This window comes from Perca flavescens, chromosome 10 (genome assembly GCF_004354835.1).
Source record: "Perca flavescens isolate YP-PL-M2 chromosome 10, PFLA_1.0, whole genome shotgun sequence".
NCBI lineage: Eukaryota > Metazoa > Chordata > Actinopteri > Perciformes > Percidae > Perca > Perca flavescens.
The window spans coordinates 7847421-7866437 of NC_041340.1; the positions used below are offsets into that span (position 1 = coordinate 7847421).

At 38.6% G+C, this 19017-nt stretch overlaps 1 protein-coding gene across 1 annotated transcript; it reads left to right on the forward strand.

The window, feature by feature from the left end:
* Positions 1–262: 262 nt before the first annotated feature.
* On the forward strand, positions 263–17112 carry npm1b (nucleophosmin 1b). The gene is made up of 11 exons (XM_028590010.1): positions 263–352; positions 664–746; positions 1654–1773; positions 2130–2223; positions 2920–3011; positions 3341–3399; positions 3602–3680; positions 8624–8722; positions 13209–13304; positions 13396–13470; positions 14693–17112. The coding sequence occupies exons 1-11, from the start codon at positions 304–306 to the stop codon at positions 14744–14746; spliced, it is 900 nt and encodes a 299-aa protein (XP_028445811.1). The 5' UTR covers positions 263–303; the 3' UTR covers positions 14747–17112.
* Positions 17113–19017: the final 1905 nt, after the last annotated feature.

The window sequence follows — 19017 nt, forward strand, 5'->3', positions numbered from 1 at the left end:
GATAATAATAATAATACTCCTATAGCTTATGTTGAAATATGATTCATAACCTCTAACTTTTATTTATTAAGTCGTTATTATTTTTCACATTTTTGTTTGTAGTAGGCTATTTACTTAACAATCTATATAACGAGAGCTCCATCTAGCGTTCAGTCATTATAACATTCAGTGTCATTTGTCCCACCCAGTCTTTAATTCTATTGGCTTACGTGTTTTTTAACGTCAGTAACGTTCTGCTTCCCCATAGGCTCGGCGATGTGTCCGTCAAACCAGTTTACGGCAATGTAACCACCCACTTCAAAGATGGAGGACGATATCTCAGATTTGAGCAGACCACAAATGTACTTGTTTGGTGAGCTCGTCTATTCTGGCAAACCTAAAAGAAATTCGGTCGCACAATCAGTTTTACTGCCATGCTATAATGCACAAATAGCCATTTAACATTTTTAGCTGGAAGAAGATAGCTAACGTTAAATAGCTGCCTGCCCCTTCTGGCGCCAATTCAGCTCTTTTGTTAGCTAGCCGAAGCAAGGCATGGATATACAGCAGCTATAGCAAAGAGTAAACCCCCGTATCTCAAACTATTGTATGCATTTGTGTATTTTGTTCAATTTAAGTGCAGACATAAGGTTAGTTACACGTTGCGTGTATCGTTTTCCTCAGGTTGTACCCTCAAATCGGACAAACAGGAGTTCAAAGTTGACGTAGACGACGATGATACGGAACAACAGCTGTCACTCAAAGCAGTAAGGAAGACACTTTTTTTATTGACTTTCCATTTTAACGTAGAGTCACTGAATAACGGGCATGTTTCAAAGGGAAAGAACACGAGGGTTAGATGTATGAAGTAGCAGTTTATTTAAACGTTGAAAACGTGAGCTGCGTTATTAGTGTAGCCAGAACGTAACAACAGTAACGTGACGTACGCAATGAGGAGGTCACAATTTAGGCAAACCTCCATAGACAGTGCAAACCTCAGTGTAGCTGCTCAACAAAAGTAGGGATAGATTTTTTTTTATCGTTTGTACTTTATTTCCATGTGTTATATTCCTAAGATTTACATCCAATCCAGTTTTGAAGAGTTAATCTGTAAAAACAGAAAAAAGCCATTCTTAAATATTTATAAACCAAGCTATCAAATAATGGAGATCACCAATCACAAATGATCAGAGACCAAATTAAAGGTTTTCATGTATTTGTTTGCCTTAGTCAAAGGATTTTTTTCAAATGTGAAACAAAGAAAATCAAGAAACCTAAAAGTCTCGGCTCTAATTTCAACAGCTCTACCCCAAAAATGTTTGATACCTTTACTGAAATGGCAGCTAATAGTTTAACTAGTTAAAGTTTAAATCAACTAATTGTTTCAGCACATATAGTAGTAATGAGAACAATATTAATCAAGCGTTGTCAAACTGGAACTATAGTATTCAACTGGCATTTACCGGGTAACGAAGAAATTTAGACCCTTACTGGAGGCAATAATCTTCCTAGAAAATTTGATTAGGAAAAAAAGAAACATAAGGTCCTCAGTTGAGAACCTGCATTCTTCATGGTGCGTCAGGTCAAAGGGTTTCAGGAGCAACGTTAGCCTGATGATGCAAATACATGGAGATGATGTTGAGTTGTATAGAGTCAGCTGCGCTGCTTTTCCAGGTGTGTCTGGGAGCTGAGGCTGAGGATACGTTCCACATGGTGGAAGTCGAAGGCCTCACTTATGATGGAAAGACGACCAAAGTGCCACTGGCTGTCCTGAAACCGTCCGTCCTGCCTTCTGTGAGTGAACGCCATACCTGATAGCATTTTGTGATGAATTAAAGGGGTTTCTCAGGTATATAAGTAAAGAAAAGGCACATCTATTAAGTGATATAAGTTAATAATGCCTAGTTTTGAGTTATCTTTTTTTTTAAATGAGTACCGTAATAGTAAAAGTAAAATAGCTTTCAGCCTCTTTCATGCTTAATGAAATGACAAAAACTAAAAAGGACAGCTCATTTATACTGTGGAGCATACAGAAACCAGTAGTGTAGACTGTAAATGCAAATTCTGAATCATACTGAAAGGATGCATAATTGTATTAGCAATGACAAAATTGCTTATTTTGTTGTAATTGTTATCTTTTTCTTGTCCAGATGAGTTTAGGTGGATTTGAGATAACACCTCCAGTTACCTTCCGTCTCCAGTCAGGCTCTGGACCAGTTCACATCAGCGGGCAGCATTTTGTTAGTGAGTATTAAGTGCTGCTACTGCCTTTTCTTTTTCTAGAATTCCAGACACACATGTACAAAGTATGACTCAGGTAACAGTTCACCACATCTTTAAAATGAAGTCCTTACCTACTGCACATTCCACACATTGTGTCAGTCAGAAGGACAGTGAAGTTGATGGAGCGGTGTTTTATAGACCCCGAAATTATAAAGTGTTCATTATATTTCTTCAATCTTTCATTTTGAGGTAAACATGTTCCTGTAGGACTTGCTTCTTTTTTGGTGGGACAAACGAATAACAGGGAAACACATTTTCAAGTAGAAAAACAGTGCTGCTATTTTTACTATGACTAATCACAAACAAGGATTTACAAATGGCTTTTCTTCCCACCATAAAGACATGCATGCAACTAGGACTACAGTTGAAAATTAGCCGACTGGCTAACACTGGCGCATTTACAGAAATGTTGATTAATGTGCATTGTCCTAATATAAATAAATAAATCTTCTTCTATTCACTGACTATATTCTGATATTTTCGGAATAAGGGCAACAAACGGAATATTATGTGCATGTAAACGTAGTCACTGATGACAAATATCACTTTCTGTTTCTAATAATGTTCAACAGTCTATACAAGGGGCTGTCCAGGTAAATCCAAACTAAACTGAATGCATCACTGTGCAGTGCCAGTAACCTATATTTTGCTTTGTAGGTGTGAAGGATTCAGAGGATGAAGAAGAGGAGAACAACACATCGCCAGTGAAGCGGCCTGCGAGCCTGTTGTCGGGGAAAAAGCCTCCATTGGTAGCTACCTCAGTGTGTTCGTTTAAGCTACATAGCTGCCTTCAACTCTGAGGGTTGAAAAAAGGGTTTGAACTTTACTCCTTTGAACTTTACTTGATACGACTTCTCTGTAGCAGTGGTGCTCATTTGTTTGCTGCACACCTACTTAAGAAATATACAGGAAACACTGCATGTTGCCACATTGAGTAAAAAAAGTAAATATTGTAAAAATGCTATATTGTTATTTTGTCATCTAATGCTAATACCCAAACAGAAATGACAACTCTAAACTCTACTCTGCAAAGCTCTAATAGTATTTCTGACAAAAACATGATTCATGTTCATTGTAGAAAAAACTGAAGATGGATTCTGACGACGATGAAGACGACAGCGATGAGGATGATGAAGAGTATGTGTTTGTTTGTTTTTTTTAATGCAGATTTTTTTCACTGTGAAGGCTAAAAGCACCATGTGTCTGCCTAAATGTTTAGTCAAATGAATATACGAAATCATTTTATTCACTAAATTGTTTTTCAAGCATGTGTGCAGAGAAAACTCTGTTGTATTGTTTTTACCTGAGTTAACTGTTTTTCTCTTCCTCCTCTTTGCAGTGATGATGATGATGACGATGACGAAAGTGAAGAAAATGGTGTGAAGCCCCAGAAGAATGTTGGAAAAGATCTCAAAAAAGTAAGCCTGGTCTTTTTTACTTGTTTCTTTTTATAAATAATGTTAAAAACATGTAACTTTGATTGTACCTTTTAATTCAGCGTGTCTTACACTTTCCAAGGATATCATTATCTCATTCTGATGCCCATTACAAATAAACGCCTAGATCATACCTGCCAACACAACAGTTTTTCCCGAGTTTCTCCCGTTTTTTTAGCCCTATCTCCCGGACCCCTCCCGGCTTGTTATTTCTCCAATCCATACACCATAAACAATTTTCAACCCGTTTGTCACCTCAACCTGGCAACCTATAACCCAGTTGCGCAGTTGATCTTTGCGGAAAATTCAGAGTCAGACCCGAGAAGTGAGCCGATAAAAATGACAGGTGAAGGCGGTGTTCCCGCAAAGAAATCAAAATATAGCTGTAAATTTCAGCAGTGTTGGGCACAACAATTACATGCATCTTACCTAGTCATATCGACAATCTCCACGCTTTTTGTAAGGTGTGTCGCATTGATTTTAATGTAGCACACGGTGGAAGAAATGGCATTACCCAGCACATTAAAACACACTGGCACCATCGCGCAGAAGAGGCACATAAGGGCACACAGGCGATTTCATCCTTCATCACCAAAGGACAGTTGGAGGCAGAAAACGTGTTGCAAGCTGAACTCCCTTAACACTAACACTTACAGTGCACTTAACAGTACCTCCCCCTCCCCCCGGTCGCGCCTGCCACGCATACCTGCCACCAGGTATTGGCAGGTATGGCCTAGATATCAGAGTAGAAATCTATAGAGAAAAAAAATTGTCTGGTAGATACAGTTGCCCAAGGGGGCCCACAGGGTCAGACTTTGAAAAAAGTAAACCCCTGTTGTCCACCAGGTGTCAGAGTAGCCAAAGGCTTGCCCTCAGTTGTTTTTTGTGTGAAAGGAATTTCTCTGTGTTGCTGCTGTCTGCCCACTCCCCTTTTTGTTTTTACCACATCATGTAAACTCCCGCACACTGTATCCTATAGTACTTTTTCATTTCAGAAGGCCCTTCCCATTCTTGCACTCACTGACCGTCCACCTCTTTGTATGGGACAAAACATGGAACTTTTTCATCCTGTTCGCTCATGTACCCACCTGTTTTCCATGAGTAAAACACAGGGTCTGTGTGGCGTAATGATTGGATTTCTCCTCTGTAATCTACTTGAATTCTCACCGTCTCACCAACAAGGCGGCATGTGTTATCCTATACACACACACACACACACACACACACACACACACACACACACACACACACACACACACACACACACACACGGGTATATACAGTATAGACACTGTAGCCATGTACACTTACTGTGAAATATGTAAGTACACATGCATACTTGCTACAAAAATGCACACGTTCTGCAAACATTAACTATACATCTACAGTACATATGCAGAGACACACACACACACACACACACACACACACACACACATCAGTTATGGGAAACATCTTCCCTCATTTTTCTGTAACACTGCATATCTTTGTCCCTCTGTCATCCCACTGTTAATATGAATGCTCCTTTTTATCGTCTCTCATGCCATTTCAGCTTTGCACCTGGCCGTTGCCTTTGAACACTTGCTTTGCGTGTTACCACAATCATTTGCAAGTGTGTGGGTGCATGTGTGTATCTGCCTCAATTTTACCACGGTGTCTGTTTATGATTTCTTGTCTTTTTTTTTTTCTTTTTTTTTTACGTGCTATCCAAGTGCAAACTGTGCCAGGCAAAGATCAAAGCAGGGCAGATGCGCATACCTGCGACGTGAGCGCCGATCCTTGCCTCAGGGTCAGATGACAGCTGAGCATTTCTGTCACCTGTTGATTTATTCTGTTGTCTTCTCCTCTAATACCTCCACCTCCGTCTCCCCATACACCTCCCCTCCATGACCTTAATCTTTTTCTTCACCCTTCTTCTCTTTATATTCATAGTTATCCTGTCTTGTTCTTTACTAATGAAAGCACACAACTCTAGAAAGTAGGGCTTCGAACAATTAAAACATTTTTGACGACTTATTCAGCAATATGTCAGTATAATTTTTTATAACCTTTTTTTGTGTTGAATTAAACTTCATTACTGTTTTAAGTACCAACCAAAATGGGTCCATAGCATTGTGTATGGATAGTTTTAGCAGCGGATGCTTGGTCAGACACCACAAACGAACCGCACCAGAGTTTGAAAGCGTACCGAGACCACCTCATCAAGGAGGTCTCGGTCCGCTTGTTTGGTGCGCATCCCAGTGCGATTGCTGCATTCACACCTGTTCAAATGAACCGTAACAAGGGGGAAAATGAAACAAACTCTAGTGCGATTTTAACTGAACAAAATGAGGCCGGTGTGAGAGCCCCCTTAGGTTCAGCTGAAAGTGTGCCTGTGTTGATATTTTTTTCCCCCGAATGATTTTGATGTTTCCTGCCCTTTGTGACGAGCAAACACGTTTATTAGAGTTGCATAATTTTCAATTCTGGTTTGGACCACGTTAGATGTCTGTTACAAAATAACAGCCTTAGGCCTATGGTCTACGTGTGGTCGACGTTTGAATTGCAATTTGACAGCATTGCCACGACATGTCAATCTTACGTCTTTAATTGAGACAATTATCATAATTTTGGCAACAGAGCAGCCTTGCAGTGCCAGTGTTGGCTTTGAGACCATAACCCAGCCAGTGTTACGAAAAAGAAATTGCTGAGTTAAGTTGTATTTAAGAAGACTCTTTTCAGTCAAGAACTGGAAAAAGACATCATGGTTAAAGGTGTTGAACATCTCGGACTGCTCCAAGACTACGTCTCGTATACAGCATTCATGGAGATTGCAAACAGTCGTGTAGCTGACTTCCTAGTAGTCTAACAGAGATCAAGACAATGACATCAAGTGGGATAATGAGAGAGTGAGAGACTGAAACAATTTATTTGCTAAGTGTTTCAATGTGGTCGTGTGTTTAACAAGTCGAATAAGCAGATCCTCACTACGGCAGTGACAGGTTTCTAACCTTTTTGGCAAATCTTTCCACTTCTAACCTTCTCCATTCTAATTTCTCTACCCAAACACCACATGAACAACACAATAACTGTTCTTTTCTTGTCACATGCCATAAATTGACGCAAACAAAGTCTACACTTTGTAGTCTTTTACTACTACACTTGGTGGTGGAAACGGAATTATTTATGCCATTGGTGAAAGGAGAGAAGGAAATCATCTTGTGTAAAACTCTTTAACATACACTGAGGTGCATCTATGAAGGATTAAAAGAAAGCACAATGTTTCTCAACTTGATTGATTTCTGTCCTTTTGTAGACTGATATCCCTCTGATTTAAAAAAGATTAATAAAATAAAAAATTATAATCTTTGTAACCACACTGGAACAGTCTTACAGCTTCTTGTATTGCCAGGCATAGCTTTAGGAAATAACATGTGTAATTGCCTTGTAGCAGTTATGTCAACACAGGCAATTACACTTCTAGCCCATTCCAAAGAAAGGGTTGGTGCTCAGGAAATGCAGGTACTTGCCTCGGCTATTACAAGGTAATTACACAGGTGACTTGAGAGCAATGGAAACCTGACAGGAAGGCCTCCAGTGTGGAGAAGAACAATGACAAGTTATTGGGTTACTAAGTATCTGATCAGTGACAAATTGCCAAGTATGTCTAGTGCCTCCTATGTCATTTCATAAAGCGCTGGTGCTTGGAGATTATTTCAGTTGTGATTACTTATCAAATCAGGTTTAGTTGCAATAAAGTTTTTTTTTTTTCTACCCAAACCTTTTTACTGAGATACTTAATCAGAATAAATTTATAATTCTGAACATTAGGACTTCCACTCCTCCTTTTATCTTTTAGAATAAGAAACTTTATATATATTGTGGACAGCCACATACAGCGTCTGGGGAGCAATTTGGCGTTCAGTGTCTCGCTCAAGGACACTTTGACATGTGGACCGATGATCGAACTAACACTTTGACATGTGGACCGATGATCGAACTACCAATCATGTGGTTGAAGGCCGACCCGCTCTACCTCTGATCCACAGCCACCCCAGAATGACAATATGCTGTCATACTTTAGTTTGTTGCAGAATGTAAATGTTTTTGTTTTCATGTGTTAAAATGCTTTTAACAATAATCTACACATCAAGGTTATAATAGTCTTAAGTGATGAGAAATAACGTAACACCTCATGGCAAAAGACGAAGACGAAGAAAATTAACCGCAATTGCAAACATTTCTAAAAATGTGGTTCACATTATTTTACAATCCAATTATGATTTGTCAGCTATAAAAGAGGCTTGGCAATTAGAGCTTTGATATGGGAGTTTTCAAAACAACATGACACAGCTACCAGAGCCACACAGAGGCAAAGTTATTTTAATATCCAACATAACATCAGGAGGAACAGTCTGAAAGTCACGCGCTGACAAAAAAGAATCGCTGTCTCAGTTTGAAACTAACCAACAGGGATAATATGGTAAATATATACACCGTATATAGGGGGCTATTAGCTTTGGTAATTGGCCAATGACTAAACCTTTGTAGCAGTGCTGCAGTTTTTCATTCAGTTACTACAAAGTTAGTCAGGGTACTTTTTCATGTAGTGTTAATTACATACAGTACACAGCTGCTTTTAACTTCAGTATGGTGCCCCTGCTGTCATCCCATAGTTGTTTTTGTTTACTTTGATTTACTGTCATGATTAATTTAGTATATAATATATATTTACAGCTTTAAATACAAAAGACAGAGTTGTGCTTGTATTTCTTATCCACTTTTTTTTTTTTTTTTTTTTTTTTTTTTACATATCAATATTTACATGCTTAATGAGCATTTCTGTAAAGCAGACTAATTAATTCAGCTGTTTCTTAAAAACTTAGGGCTGTCTTACTGGAGATGTCTTATTTATACAGTTTGGTTGTTTTTCCTTGCTTTCTCAGAGCCCAGAGGTTTCAGCAAAGAAGCCCAACAAGACTCCGGTTAAACAAAACTGCCCCCCAGGAAAACCATCAGGATCAGCGGTCAAACCACAGATGAAGGTAGGAAAGACTGGATCACCTGCTCAGCTTTGTTTACTTGTGGTAATTTATGTAGAAAAGGCTCAACTATTGGGTTCAATTAACTAAAAACCAGGTTTCTCAGATTTTTTTTCAGATTTAAATAAAACGTTTATTTAGCCACACAGAAAACCAATAAGTGATATCTCAAACCTCTATATTGTATCCATATTGCACCCCTTCCTGTAAATTGTCCCTTTTACTCCCCATCCTAGGCCTGCTTATTTTTGTTTGTTCATTTTTTTTTTAATTTGTTTAGAAATGATATAGCTAGATTTGTGCAAAAGACCAGACATTATCTGACTGATTAATTAGGTCTGCAGTCTCTCTTGTCAAAGTCAGCAACTCTATTCCTTATCAAAGAGATGTCACTCTCAAAAGTATGCAAAAGAATGGTAGATAATGAAAATGAGTTTTAAAGAAGAATAGACAAAGAAGTATGCATTTATCTACTGTGTCACGTGAAGCAACTTTGGTAGGTAGATACAGTATTACCTAACGTGTCACAACATAGCAGAAACTGACTAAAATCTCCTCACAATAAAGCAGCAAATGTAAAACTTCGTACTTTTTTGCAAACGGACATGAAAACCTGATAAGTCCTGCAAGAAAAATGCATTCCAGAATGCAGTGCAGAGACAAAAACCTGCAAAATTCCTTCTGCTCAAACCTGTGCCTGAAAAGACACAAGGTTTCACAATTAAAACATGCCAAAAAAGAAAGCAACAAATACTTGGAGAGCCTTCCTATTCCACAGCCAAGGAATGTGATCAATGCACATTGCAATTAGCTCAACCTGATTGTTAGTTCATTTCTTTGATGGAATGTCCTGGACAGCCACCTCTCAAACCCCACAGCTTGAACTCTGCCTCTCTTTAAGCAAACACACCTGACCTCTATATGGGTTTCCTGGGGCAGGGTTTAAACCTGTGACCCCGTGGCCTGACCCCCGCCATCTTGAGTTGCAGCCACCTTTGATGCCCCCCAGCTCCCTGTAGCACACTTACACATCAGGGAATACAAATTGGCAACCTCCTTTGAAAGTTTACAGATTTCACAAGGCATGTTACTTTGATAAAAATGACTTGGACAGAATTCAGTTGAGATAAGGCATTATGTGTTGGCATGCAAATGCTGGCTCATTGTATGGTAAAACGTATGATAAAGGCACACCATGTCATACATTCACACACCCAGCACACATAAAAATTTAATTTCTTGTCTGACGTCTTGATAGAAAGCTCTGTCATTTTTTATCATGTTAAACACTAAGTCACTGGATTGCTAAATTCCTGTCGCGAGAAAGCTGTCCCCCCAGGGCCGGGGTTATTGGTGTGTGGGAGAGTGCAGCTAATTCTGTAGTGGCCGTTGTCCGGACACAACACAGTGGCTCTTGAAATGCACTGGGGGATTAGCCGATGGGCAACTGAACCCCTGAAACCATCCAGCCAGTTTAACTTTGTGGCCCGTGGTGCTTCAACTGCCCCCATCCCCTCTCCACTTGTACACAACAACTGTTCTCTCTCTACAACCTCTTCACACCCCTCACTTCCTGGACACACCTTCTCCCAATTGCTCTCATTACCAGCGTTTGATGTCTGGCGCAGCTTGCGCTTCCAGATGCCCCTGAGGAGCGAGGAAGCGGGCGTGGATGTCTGTTTTTTCTTTACTAAATGCAGGTGACTGGTCATTAGATTGGCTTGTCAGATCTGTTGCCAGTACCGCAGTTCTCACCTCTCGCAGCCCGGCATGTCGCTGCAGCTTCTTGCGTAACAGGCTCGACATGAGAACCAGCTAACTCGAGATGTGCTGATCTGAAGTAACTTTATCTTGCAGCTGGTGTCTTTTGATTGACGGGTTTGGAGAAGTTGATGCCTTCAAGCTCGCGTCACAGTCGTAAAGTATATACCACTTCAATCAGGCTTATCCCAAAAGGGTGTGAGTCATTGTTTTAGCGACTGATTGACATGTGGTACAGCAGGTGCCTATCTTGTTAGTGCTTATTTACTTTTCCCGTGGGTGTAAGGATGTTGGCTTCAACAGTAACTATGGCTCTAATGACTGGATCTGTCGTGCATGAAAAATGTCCAAAAGACCAACCCCTTTACTTACATTTACAAGTCATTGGATTAAAGTCACAGTTGTGACCTGACATTTTCCCAGACAAGGGCTTCCAAAGCTCTCATTCTGACGACAATTACCATCTCTGGACAGACCTGATGAGCAAAGGTGTCACACATGTGTTTGCAATGGATTGAAGACAAGACACTGTATCAAATGATAGCGTGCTTGTGATTAAGTTCCGTGTCTCGTGGCATCTGTAATCAGCGTCTGGTCCAGATGAAAAAGCTTGCTGGCGTTGTGTGTTTATCAGCTGTTTCAGGTTCACAGCTGTCCCTTGGAAGTAGAGAGCTTCCCATAAATGATAAATATGTAGTACATTTGTCTGGCCAGAAGCCAGCAGCATATGTGCTTTTTTTTTCTCTCCAAAGTGTGGTATGTGTGATTCAAGGTTGTCTTCATTTTATGCCTTTTGATCTGTGCTATAAAATGCAGATCTCTCAGGGACAGGGACAGATGACTGAATTTTTCAAACTAGAGAGATCATTTATTTCCTCCAGTTCATTCCACCTGTTTTTTAACCATTTCAAGTCTTGCACTGGTTTTCAAAGCCTGAAATTGCTGAAGGTGCTTAAAGTATCAAGTAGTAACACATGCCATTTGTTGATTGTTTTTATCTAAACAACCAATTCCAAATGTAAGAAGTAAATGCAGCCAATGTAAGAAGTGGAAAGTTGTTCAGAAATCCTGCTTTTTAATTTCACTTATCACTTCCTGAGATACTGCGCTTAATCCTACATCTTACATTTATGACAAATCTGTGTTTATGGCAGCCTACATCTGCTGAAAATCAACAAAGTTTTGTAACACTTTACTTGAAGGTATCTACATAAGAGAGACATCATGAACACATGACATTGTCATGACACAGTCATGACACATGAACCCTAACCATAACTTGTCATGGCAAAAACCAAATGACACATTCATTGACAAATGCGTTATGTCATAAACTTTTGACTTGTTTATAATGTTTATGACACATTCATGACTTATACCTTCAAGTAAAGTGTAACCCAAAGTTTTTGCTTTAACCATATTTTGGTCTAGTTTCTGACTCAAATAAAGATAATATGACAGTAATTTGAACCAGTAAGTAGAGATCTAAATAAAAATTGTTAGAATCTGAAACCAAAGAATTATACCAAACTTACGTGTTATTTCCAGTAAGAATAGATACCCTTTTATCCTGAAATGATCTGTGCCATTCTCCACCCACTGAGCTGCTTAACTGCAGTGTAGAATAATATATTGTTCTGAAGTAGAAACAATCATCAACCAAAACGAAAATCAATTACTGGCAAATCATTTGCTCATGAAGTTTAGCTGTTTTTTTTTTACTCACAGGGTAAAGAGTTGCTTTATGCAGGGCTCCTCTCTCCTTTAAAATGTGTCTGGCTATCAATGAAACCCTGCAATTTCACAGAATTCCACACTGGCTTTACATGTAGAGGCAAGCTTTGTGGCTTGTGTAACATGCAGTCACGGCGAATGGCGTGTGTGTTGTTGTGTCACATTCAGACACTTCCTAATCGAGGACCTCCGGGGCCCCGACTGACCAGGTCTGAACACACCTGTGGGCCCGCTAGTTCACTGCTCATGGTGCTCTCTTCTTCACAAACACAGGGCACTCTTCATGTGTTGAGATAGCACCTATAATGTCTCCACAAATGAAAACTGAAGGGTGGCTTGTGACTGTATTGTTTTAGTCTTGACCATACATAAATGTTGAACAGAAAAAAGTGTCATCTTTTCTTGTGGAAGTCATTAATTTAATGTTAGCATAACCTTAATTGAAAAAAACAAGCACATCATTCATTGCACCTTGTTTTTATTTCATTCATTTCAGTTAGGATTTGATATCAAAGTAAAAACACATTTGACAATTTCTAATACTCATTGGAGAGACAGGGCTTGCCCTCTCCTGCTTGCAAACAATAAAAAAGTAATTTGTACCTGATGTATTTGTTAAAAAAAAAAAAAAAAAAACAAAGATGGTGTAATTGAGCTAGAATTTGTTGTCCTTCTCTAGTGCTTTTATCTTCTTCCAGCTGGTTGCCTACGCTAAGTCTGTAAACACAGACCCAGACAAAATGGGTCATGATAGGGCTATAGTCCACACTGGCCTGTTGGTCAGCAAATGGATTCATCACTAATAAGTTGGCAATTTGTGTTGAGTTCAAATGAGAACACAGAGATCCAAACGGTAATGGCAAAAGCTGAATCTGAGTACAAGAATAAATATTGTGGCCTAATATGAAGTTATCTTTTTATCTACATCTCTATAAGTCTCTCTCTATATGACATATCAATCAGTGTTTCTTATCTAGTTGATATATTTTTCAAGACACCTGTCCTAGGAAAAGACAAAACCCAGGCTGGCCCGTCTAAATCTCCCCCTCTGACAGAGATTAAGAAGAAGTTGTCAACGGCAGCCAAGGAGGTAAGGCTGTCATCCTCTTTTGCAAATTATTACTCTTAATTGAATGTCTGACGCACAGTTAAGATGATGAGTTAATGGCCTTTTTCATCAGGGAAAACCACTACCCAAGACAGAGCAGAAGTTTGAGAATTTCGTGAAGAGTTCTTTTAAAATCTCAGACAAAAATGTAAGTAATCATGAGTCATTTGATATATTATCTACATATTTATTGATTGCACGTGGGTTTGAGAGCCCTGATTACGAGGCATCTGAGATTGGTCTTTGTTTATTTCTAAGTCTTACATTTTTTGCTCTACATTATATGTGCAATTTATATCAATTTCCCAGCTTTTTTGCTTTTGCGATCTACCCATTTATTTTCATAAACAGTTAACGGAGTTGTTTGGTTTGTAGCCACGGGCACATTTATATCAACCTTTATTTTAAGCTTTAAGAGCTTATTGCCATGATAGATACCCAGGAATGCATTATTGTTCCCCACACTGTCCTCATACGCTGTCCATTATGCCTCAAACGTCTCTCCAGCACAGTGTGTTCTCTTTGAATTATATTCATTTTGTGTCTTAGAGATGGAATGGGAGTACACCTGCCAAGGCAAACTCTTTCTCAGTGATTTACTGGAGTGTGTCTTTTGTAGCCTTAATGAAGGGACTAGTGGTATGTGGATGGTACCAGTCTCTTTCACATTCAAGGCCTTTGACCACCCCAAAAGAGGGTTTTTCTAAATGCAGTACTTAAATCTTTTCTAATGCTGCTTGTCATTTCAGAAGAAAAACAACAGCCCCTGCACATTGTTTTGCAGAGCAGGAATTATTCACCCAAACCCCTTTAGATTTTCACCGCAGACTAACTGCTTCTAGGCAGTGTGTCAGAAAGAAAAACGGTCTTTTCTGTATCAAAGCATCTGTAAGAAGGCGGCCACTTGAAAAGGGCTATTTGAACATTCATTTTTGATTGCATTGCCGTGTTAAAATGTTAACCGTACAGTTATGAGAGCAGGTGAAATCTCTTTAGACCGGGACGAGGGCTGGGTGGACAAGGAAAAGTGTGGGGGTGGAGTTGAATCGGGGAGAGCTTGTTGATCCCAGTTTGTAGAAACATATGTGGAAGTGCTTTGGTTTCATCAGCCAAGGCTGAGATCTGTCAGACCTGGAGCACCTAGTCATATACTCTGGTATGTACTGTTGCCCCCACCCAACCCCTCGTCATTCCCCTACAGCTCCATCTAAACTCAGCGTTCCCACAGGCGAGACGCACAAAAGCATGTTGTAGTAAAAGTCATATGTCTAATGCTGTATATCACTTCATTTGGAAGATTTATAATTTCTGTATCTTTCTTTCTTCTGTTCTGTTGTTATCCCTCTCTCCCCTTTCCGTACCTTCTTCAGGTGGTCAAGGATCTTTGGAGCTTTGTACAAACACTGAAGATTGAGAAGAAGTAACAAACCTTGTACTTTGTAACATTTGTATGTTTTGCATCCTACAAGACATTTAAAGGCACAGTCAGCGAGATTTCCTACTTGGCCTTATTATGTCATCATTGCTAGCTATGACTTGGAGTGAACAGAAGGACTGAGTGCTGAAAAATGGGTGAAGCCATTAATGACTCAGGTGTCATCGGGTTTTTAGATCCAAAGCACCTTCTGGAGCTAGTTCGTAATTCACTCACAAACTCGCTCATTCACGTTCAGCAGACAAGCTGTCCACTTCATTGCACGCCAATCTGCACCACCTATAGGGAAAGAAAGTAATAGCACCACCAATTAGGACCTGCAGATGTCTTTGTTGCAGGAAAGAAATAGCTCCTGCAATTCTAACACTTGCGCCACCTGCAGGCAATAAATGTTGCACCTGCAGATTTTTATGGTCACTATAAATAACATATGTAAATTGGCAACAACGTAATTCCAAGTATTCAGAGCCAAGGCAGACCAGACAACTTAGTCAAGTTATTCATTGCCCAATATTTGTATGTAGCCCATCTGTCCTATGCCTTTTTTCAATAGTATCTTTTATTACCACAAGAAGTAGTTAAAAAACAAACATTTTTAAATCTTACAGACGAGGGCTCTTTGATGTAAAATATAAATCCTTGAACGGCAGCTATAAAAATGAAAGCAACTGCAGGAGGTGTAACTGTCGAAATTACAGAAGCTATTCCTTTCCTTGCCTGAAATAGGTGAGAGGCATGCCTAGATCTGACTTTCTTCACGTATAGTCGGCACCTGTTGCAAACTGCTGGTGCTATAGCTCTGCAATTTGATGATATTGCCTGAACCTGGTTTCAAGTGCTTCGCATCCATGACACTGTGGGTCTTTGTTATTTCAACAATGCAATAGGAGATATTGCAGAATGTGCCTTTAAATATCTTTACTGTAAACTGAGATGAATCGGAGTCCCATTGTGTGTGAATTTAAGCAGTATAAGGCTGACAGCTGATACTGGGGGGGACAATGACTAGTTTTGTTTTGTTATTTTAGGTTCCGTCTGGCTTTACGAGGCATTTTTTAGCTTGCGAAACGCGTACTATAAATTTGTCTGGCATAATTGCTCTATACAGTATTGTACAGGAATTTGTCAGAGTAAGTCAATATGATATTTTTTTTTTTTTATTGTGTCAGTTTGGTCATAGCATCTACAGCAGCTGAACATGCAGTCATTTGTTTTTGAACTTGCCCAACAACACCAAGTGTTATTTTTTGTTTCCTGCAGAGAAAATGTTCAACTGTTCTTAAAACTTTTCACTTGAATAGTAGAAAAAAGAATACAATCTAGAAACTGTAAGATCCAAGTGCAGTTGGTAACCTTGTGACCGTTGGGTATCGTTGCCAGTTAATCTGAGTAAACAAGAAATGTTTCATCCAGTGTTTTTACCAGGAACGCACCTGTCATGTCTGTATGAGAGCAGTGTCATTCTTTTTTTTTATGCTTTCAATACAAATGCAGTTATGTTTATGTTATCTAAACTTGCAGAACCTGCCGATATTGCAAACCTGCTGACTGACTCTATTTCAGATGGCATTTTTTGGAGTGTGAATTTATATCAAGCCTATGAACATCTGTGATAACCTGAAAGGGCTTTCCTTACAGTAATTAAAAAATCTGTAGCAAAACACAAAACTTTCTCGAGTATTATGAGCTCTATAAAACCAACACAGGTGCCCTGAATAAAATGTTTTTCTTTAAAATAATTTATATACACGATGTACAAAAAGTTGAAAACAAGACAAAAAGATTGCTAACTAGCTCCAGGACTATATTTACGACGTGGTATTAACAATGTTTGCCGTTTTATTTCTATGTACTCTAATGCACTAAAAACTGGTTACAAAACTATGAACACAGGTTATCTTATTTATTACAACATAATCATAAGGTATATATCAGAAAATGTCATTAGAGTAACATCACGTCACCTTTACAGAAACCCCATAAAGAACTCAACCCCATAATTGTTTGCACTCTTGTATATCAGTGCTCTGATGACAATAAGCATACAATCGCTCTGTGCTTATGTGTTTATGATCCTGTATAATGCCTTTTTATGAGCCAAATGTTGGCAGTTAGATACCAGCTTTAACTAATTAAATTGCTTGGTTTTACCCTCCTGTTGTGAAATTCCTTAGCTGTAAACTTTACTTCTTCAACTTTTTTAGGTCATTAAAGTCACCAGGATAATTTACCTCTGTAGTGTCCTCTTTGTAGTGAGGTTTCAGTAGAAGCAGGTTGCAATTCCTATGATTTAGTTTTGGTTGTGTATGATTTCATGGCAGTTGGTCATTCATGATTTTTAATACTTATAGTATCAAATTTTTGTTTTTTTTTTTTTTTTTTTTTTCTTCTGTGAATACATCTCTTGCTTTTTTATATTAAGTGTATGCCTAATCCGCCCTTGCTAAATGCTGATTTTGCAGCTTGGATGTGTTGTGATCTTTATTTGAAATGTGTTCTAGTTTGGTATAGAATGTTTTTATGTTGAGTGTTTAACCCCCTTTTTAAATGTTTGAAATACTGTTGTTTTTATTTGATTTTTGATTTTAACCCTGCTGTTTGTCATCTTTAGGTTGTCCAATGTTTGATTCTGTAATTTCAAAGCCAGTCCCTTAATATGTTCAAGTGGGGAAAAAAAAGAGAGATTGTGGTCTTTGACAATAACCTGATGTAGGTTTAGGGCACAATGTGGTTGAAATTTGGCTTTCAAAAATACAATTAGCTTACAATGCTATTAGCATGATAAAACCTCAAGTTTAGAGCAGCATTATACATGTTTTCTGGATTATGAGTAGTAGTAAGCATCTACCATTGAATCAGAGTGAAGTAATTCAAAGATTGTTCTATGGTTTATTATGTTTCAATCCAATGACCCTCTGTATTTTCTTTATCCATAATATTGCCTTGTATCTGTGACCTGAAGTACCTACTGTAAAAAATCATGTTGTGAGAGACCTCTTCAATTTCAATTGACAAGAAACAAGGCGTGTACGGATTTACTGCGTATGTCAATGCAAACTAAATTGTAATACACTGTACTATTGATATAAGTAGATGATGTCTTTGCTGACATGTTCAACAAAATTGCATTTTGTCCTTTTAGTCAAACTTTATTAATTAGTTTATGCATGACTGCTGGTGGTGGATATTCATTCATTCATTCATGGTTTGATGAGCTAAACATATCGATCGATTTATTTTAATCTCCCTGTAACATTTATCTGAATAAAGTAAATCCCAGCTGTTTTTGAGTCACACATTTTGTGTTTATTTTTAAACCAGGCCAAAATATATTAGTAAATATTTATTAGTAAATATTAGTCCTCTGAAAAATTTGTCTCATGCACACCACTGGAAGACATTATCTGTGAATTCAACATTAAAAATATGTCCGGAACAAAGGGATTAGTGAAATGATTAAGTATGTTTGCAGTTAAATTTTTAGTTTTCAGGCTTTCTTAAGGGTCAGGGTTTGGGTAACTAAATCCCTTTTATTTTTCCGCTTTTGAAAAGAGGTGGATCATCAACAACAGCTAACCTGTATTCTTGAGACAATGGAAGATACAAGCTACTCTACTTTGAAGAGTGGACTACAGGTGCGGCTCAGAGGGACAAACATGACCAATGTGAGTTGACATGCTGCTTGATTATATGCAACTTGGAGGCCCACTCAGTATGGTTGTTGGTCACGAGGTTATTGATCAAGCCACCATGTCCTGAGTACTAAAAGTCAGGCATAAACTTCAATGATTGCTCTCATTAGCAGACTGATTAGGTCGCTCATCGCTACATGGACTGTTAAGCTAGATTGCCATACTTGGTATTTTTCCACCATTTATCTATGTTGTGAAATGACACATCAGTAGTTTCATGAGTTAACCACTGGTGTTTAGCAGTTTGTCAGCTATTTGATGGCATTTTTCTGCTGGTTAAACTTTCCTGGTGTACAAGTTGATAAGGACTGTGTGAATTTCTTCTTAAAACCCACTTGCGCAGTTTTCACTAAGATTCTGACCTTTGCCAATGTTTTCTTATTTGGGATTTGTTCTTAGGTATGAACATCTATGCACACTCAGGAGCACAATTGCGCACATTTGAGTGCTGACATGTTTGTGCAAAATGATTATTTATTGCATTTTCTACAGTTGTATAATTGTTATCATTTATACCATTTTCTGATAATTATTTTACAAAGAATTATGGTATTTTAAAAATAAACAA

What these genes read in the sequence shown, in the direction of transcription:
- npm1b (XM_028590010.1), top strand. Translation starts at nt 304, where the DNA reads ATGGAGGACGATATCTCAGATTTGAGCAGACCACAAATGTACTTGTTT. An exon ending in TTGGAAAAGATCTCAAAAAA is followed by an intron (nt 3,681 to 8,623) that starts GTAAGCCTGGTC and finishes TTGCTTTCTCAG; the next exon opens with AGCCCAGAGGTTTCAGCAAA. An exon ending in TGTCAACGGCAGCCAAGGAG is followed by an intron (nt 13,305 to 13,395) that starts GTAAGGCTGTCA and finishes CTTTTTCATCAG; the next exon opens with GGAAAACCACTACCCAAGAC.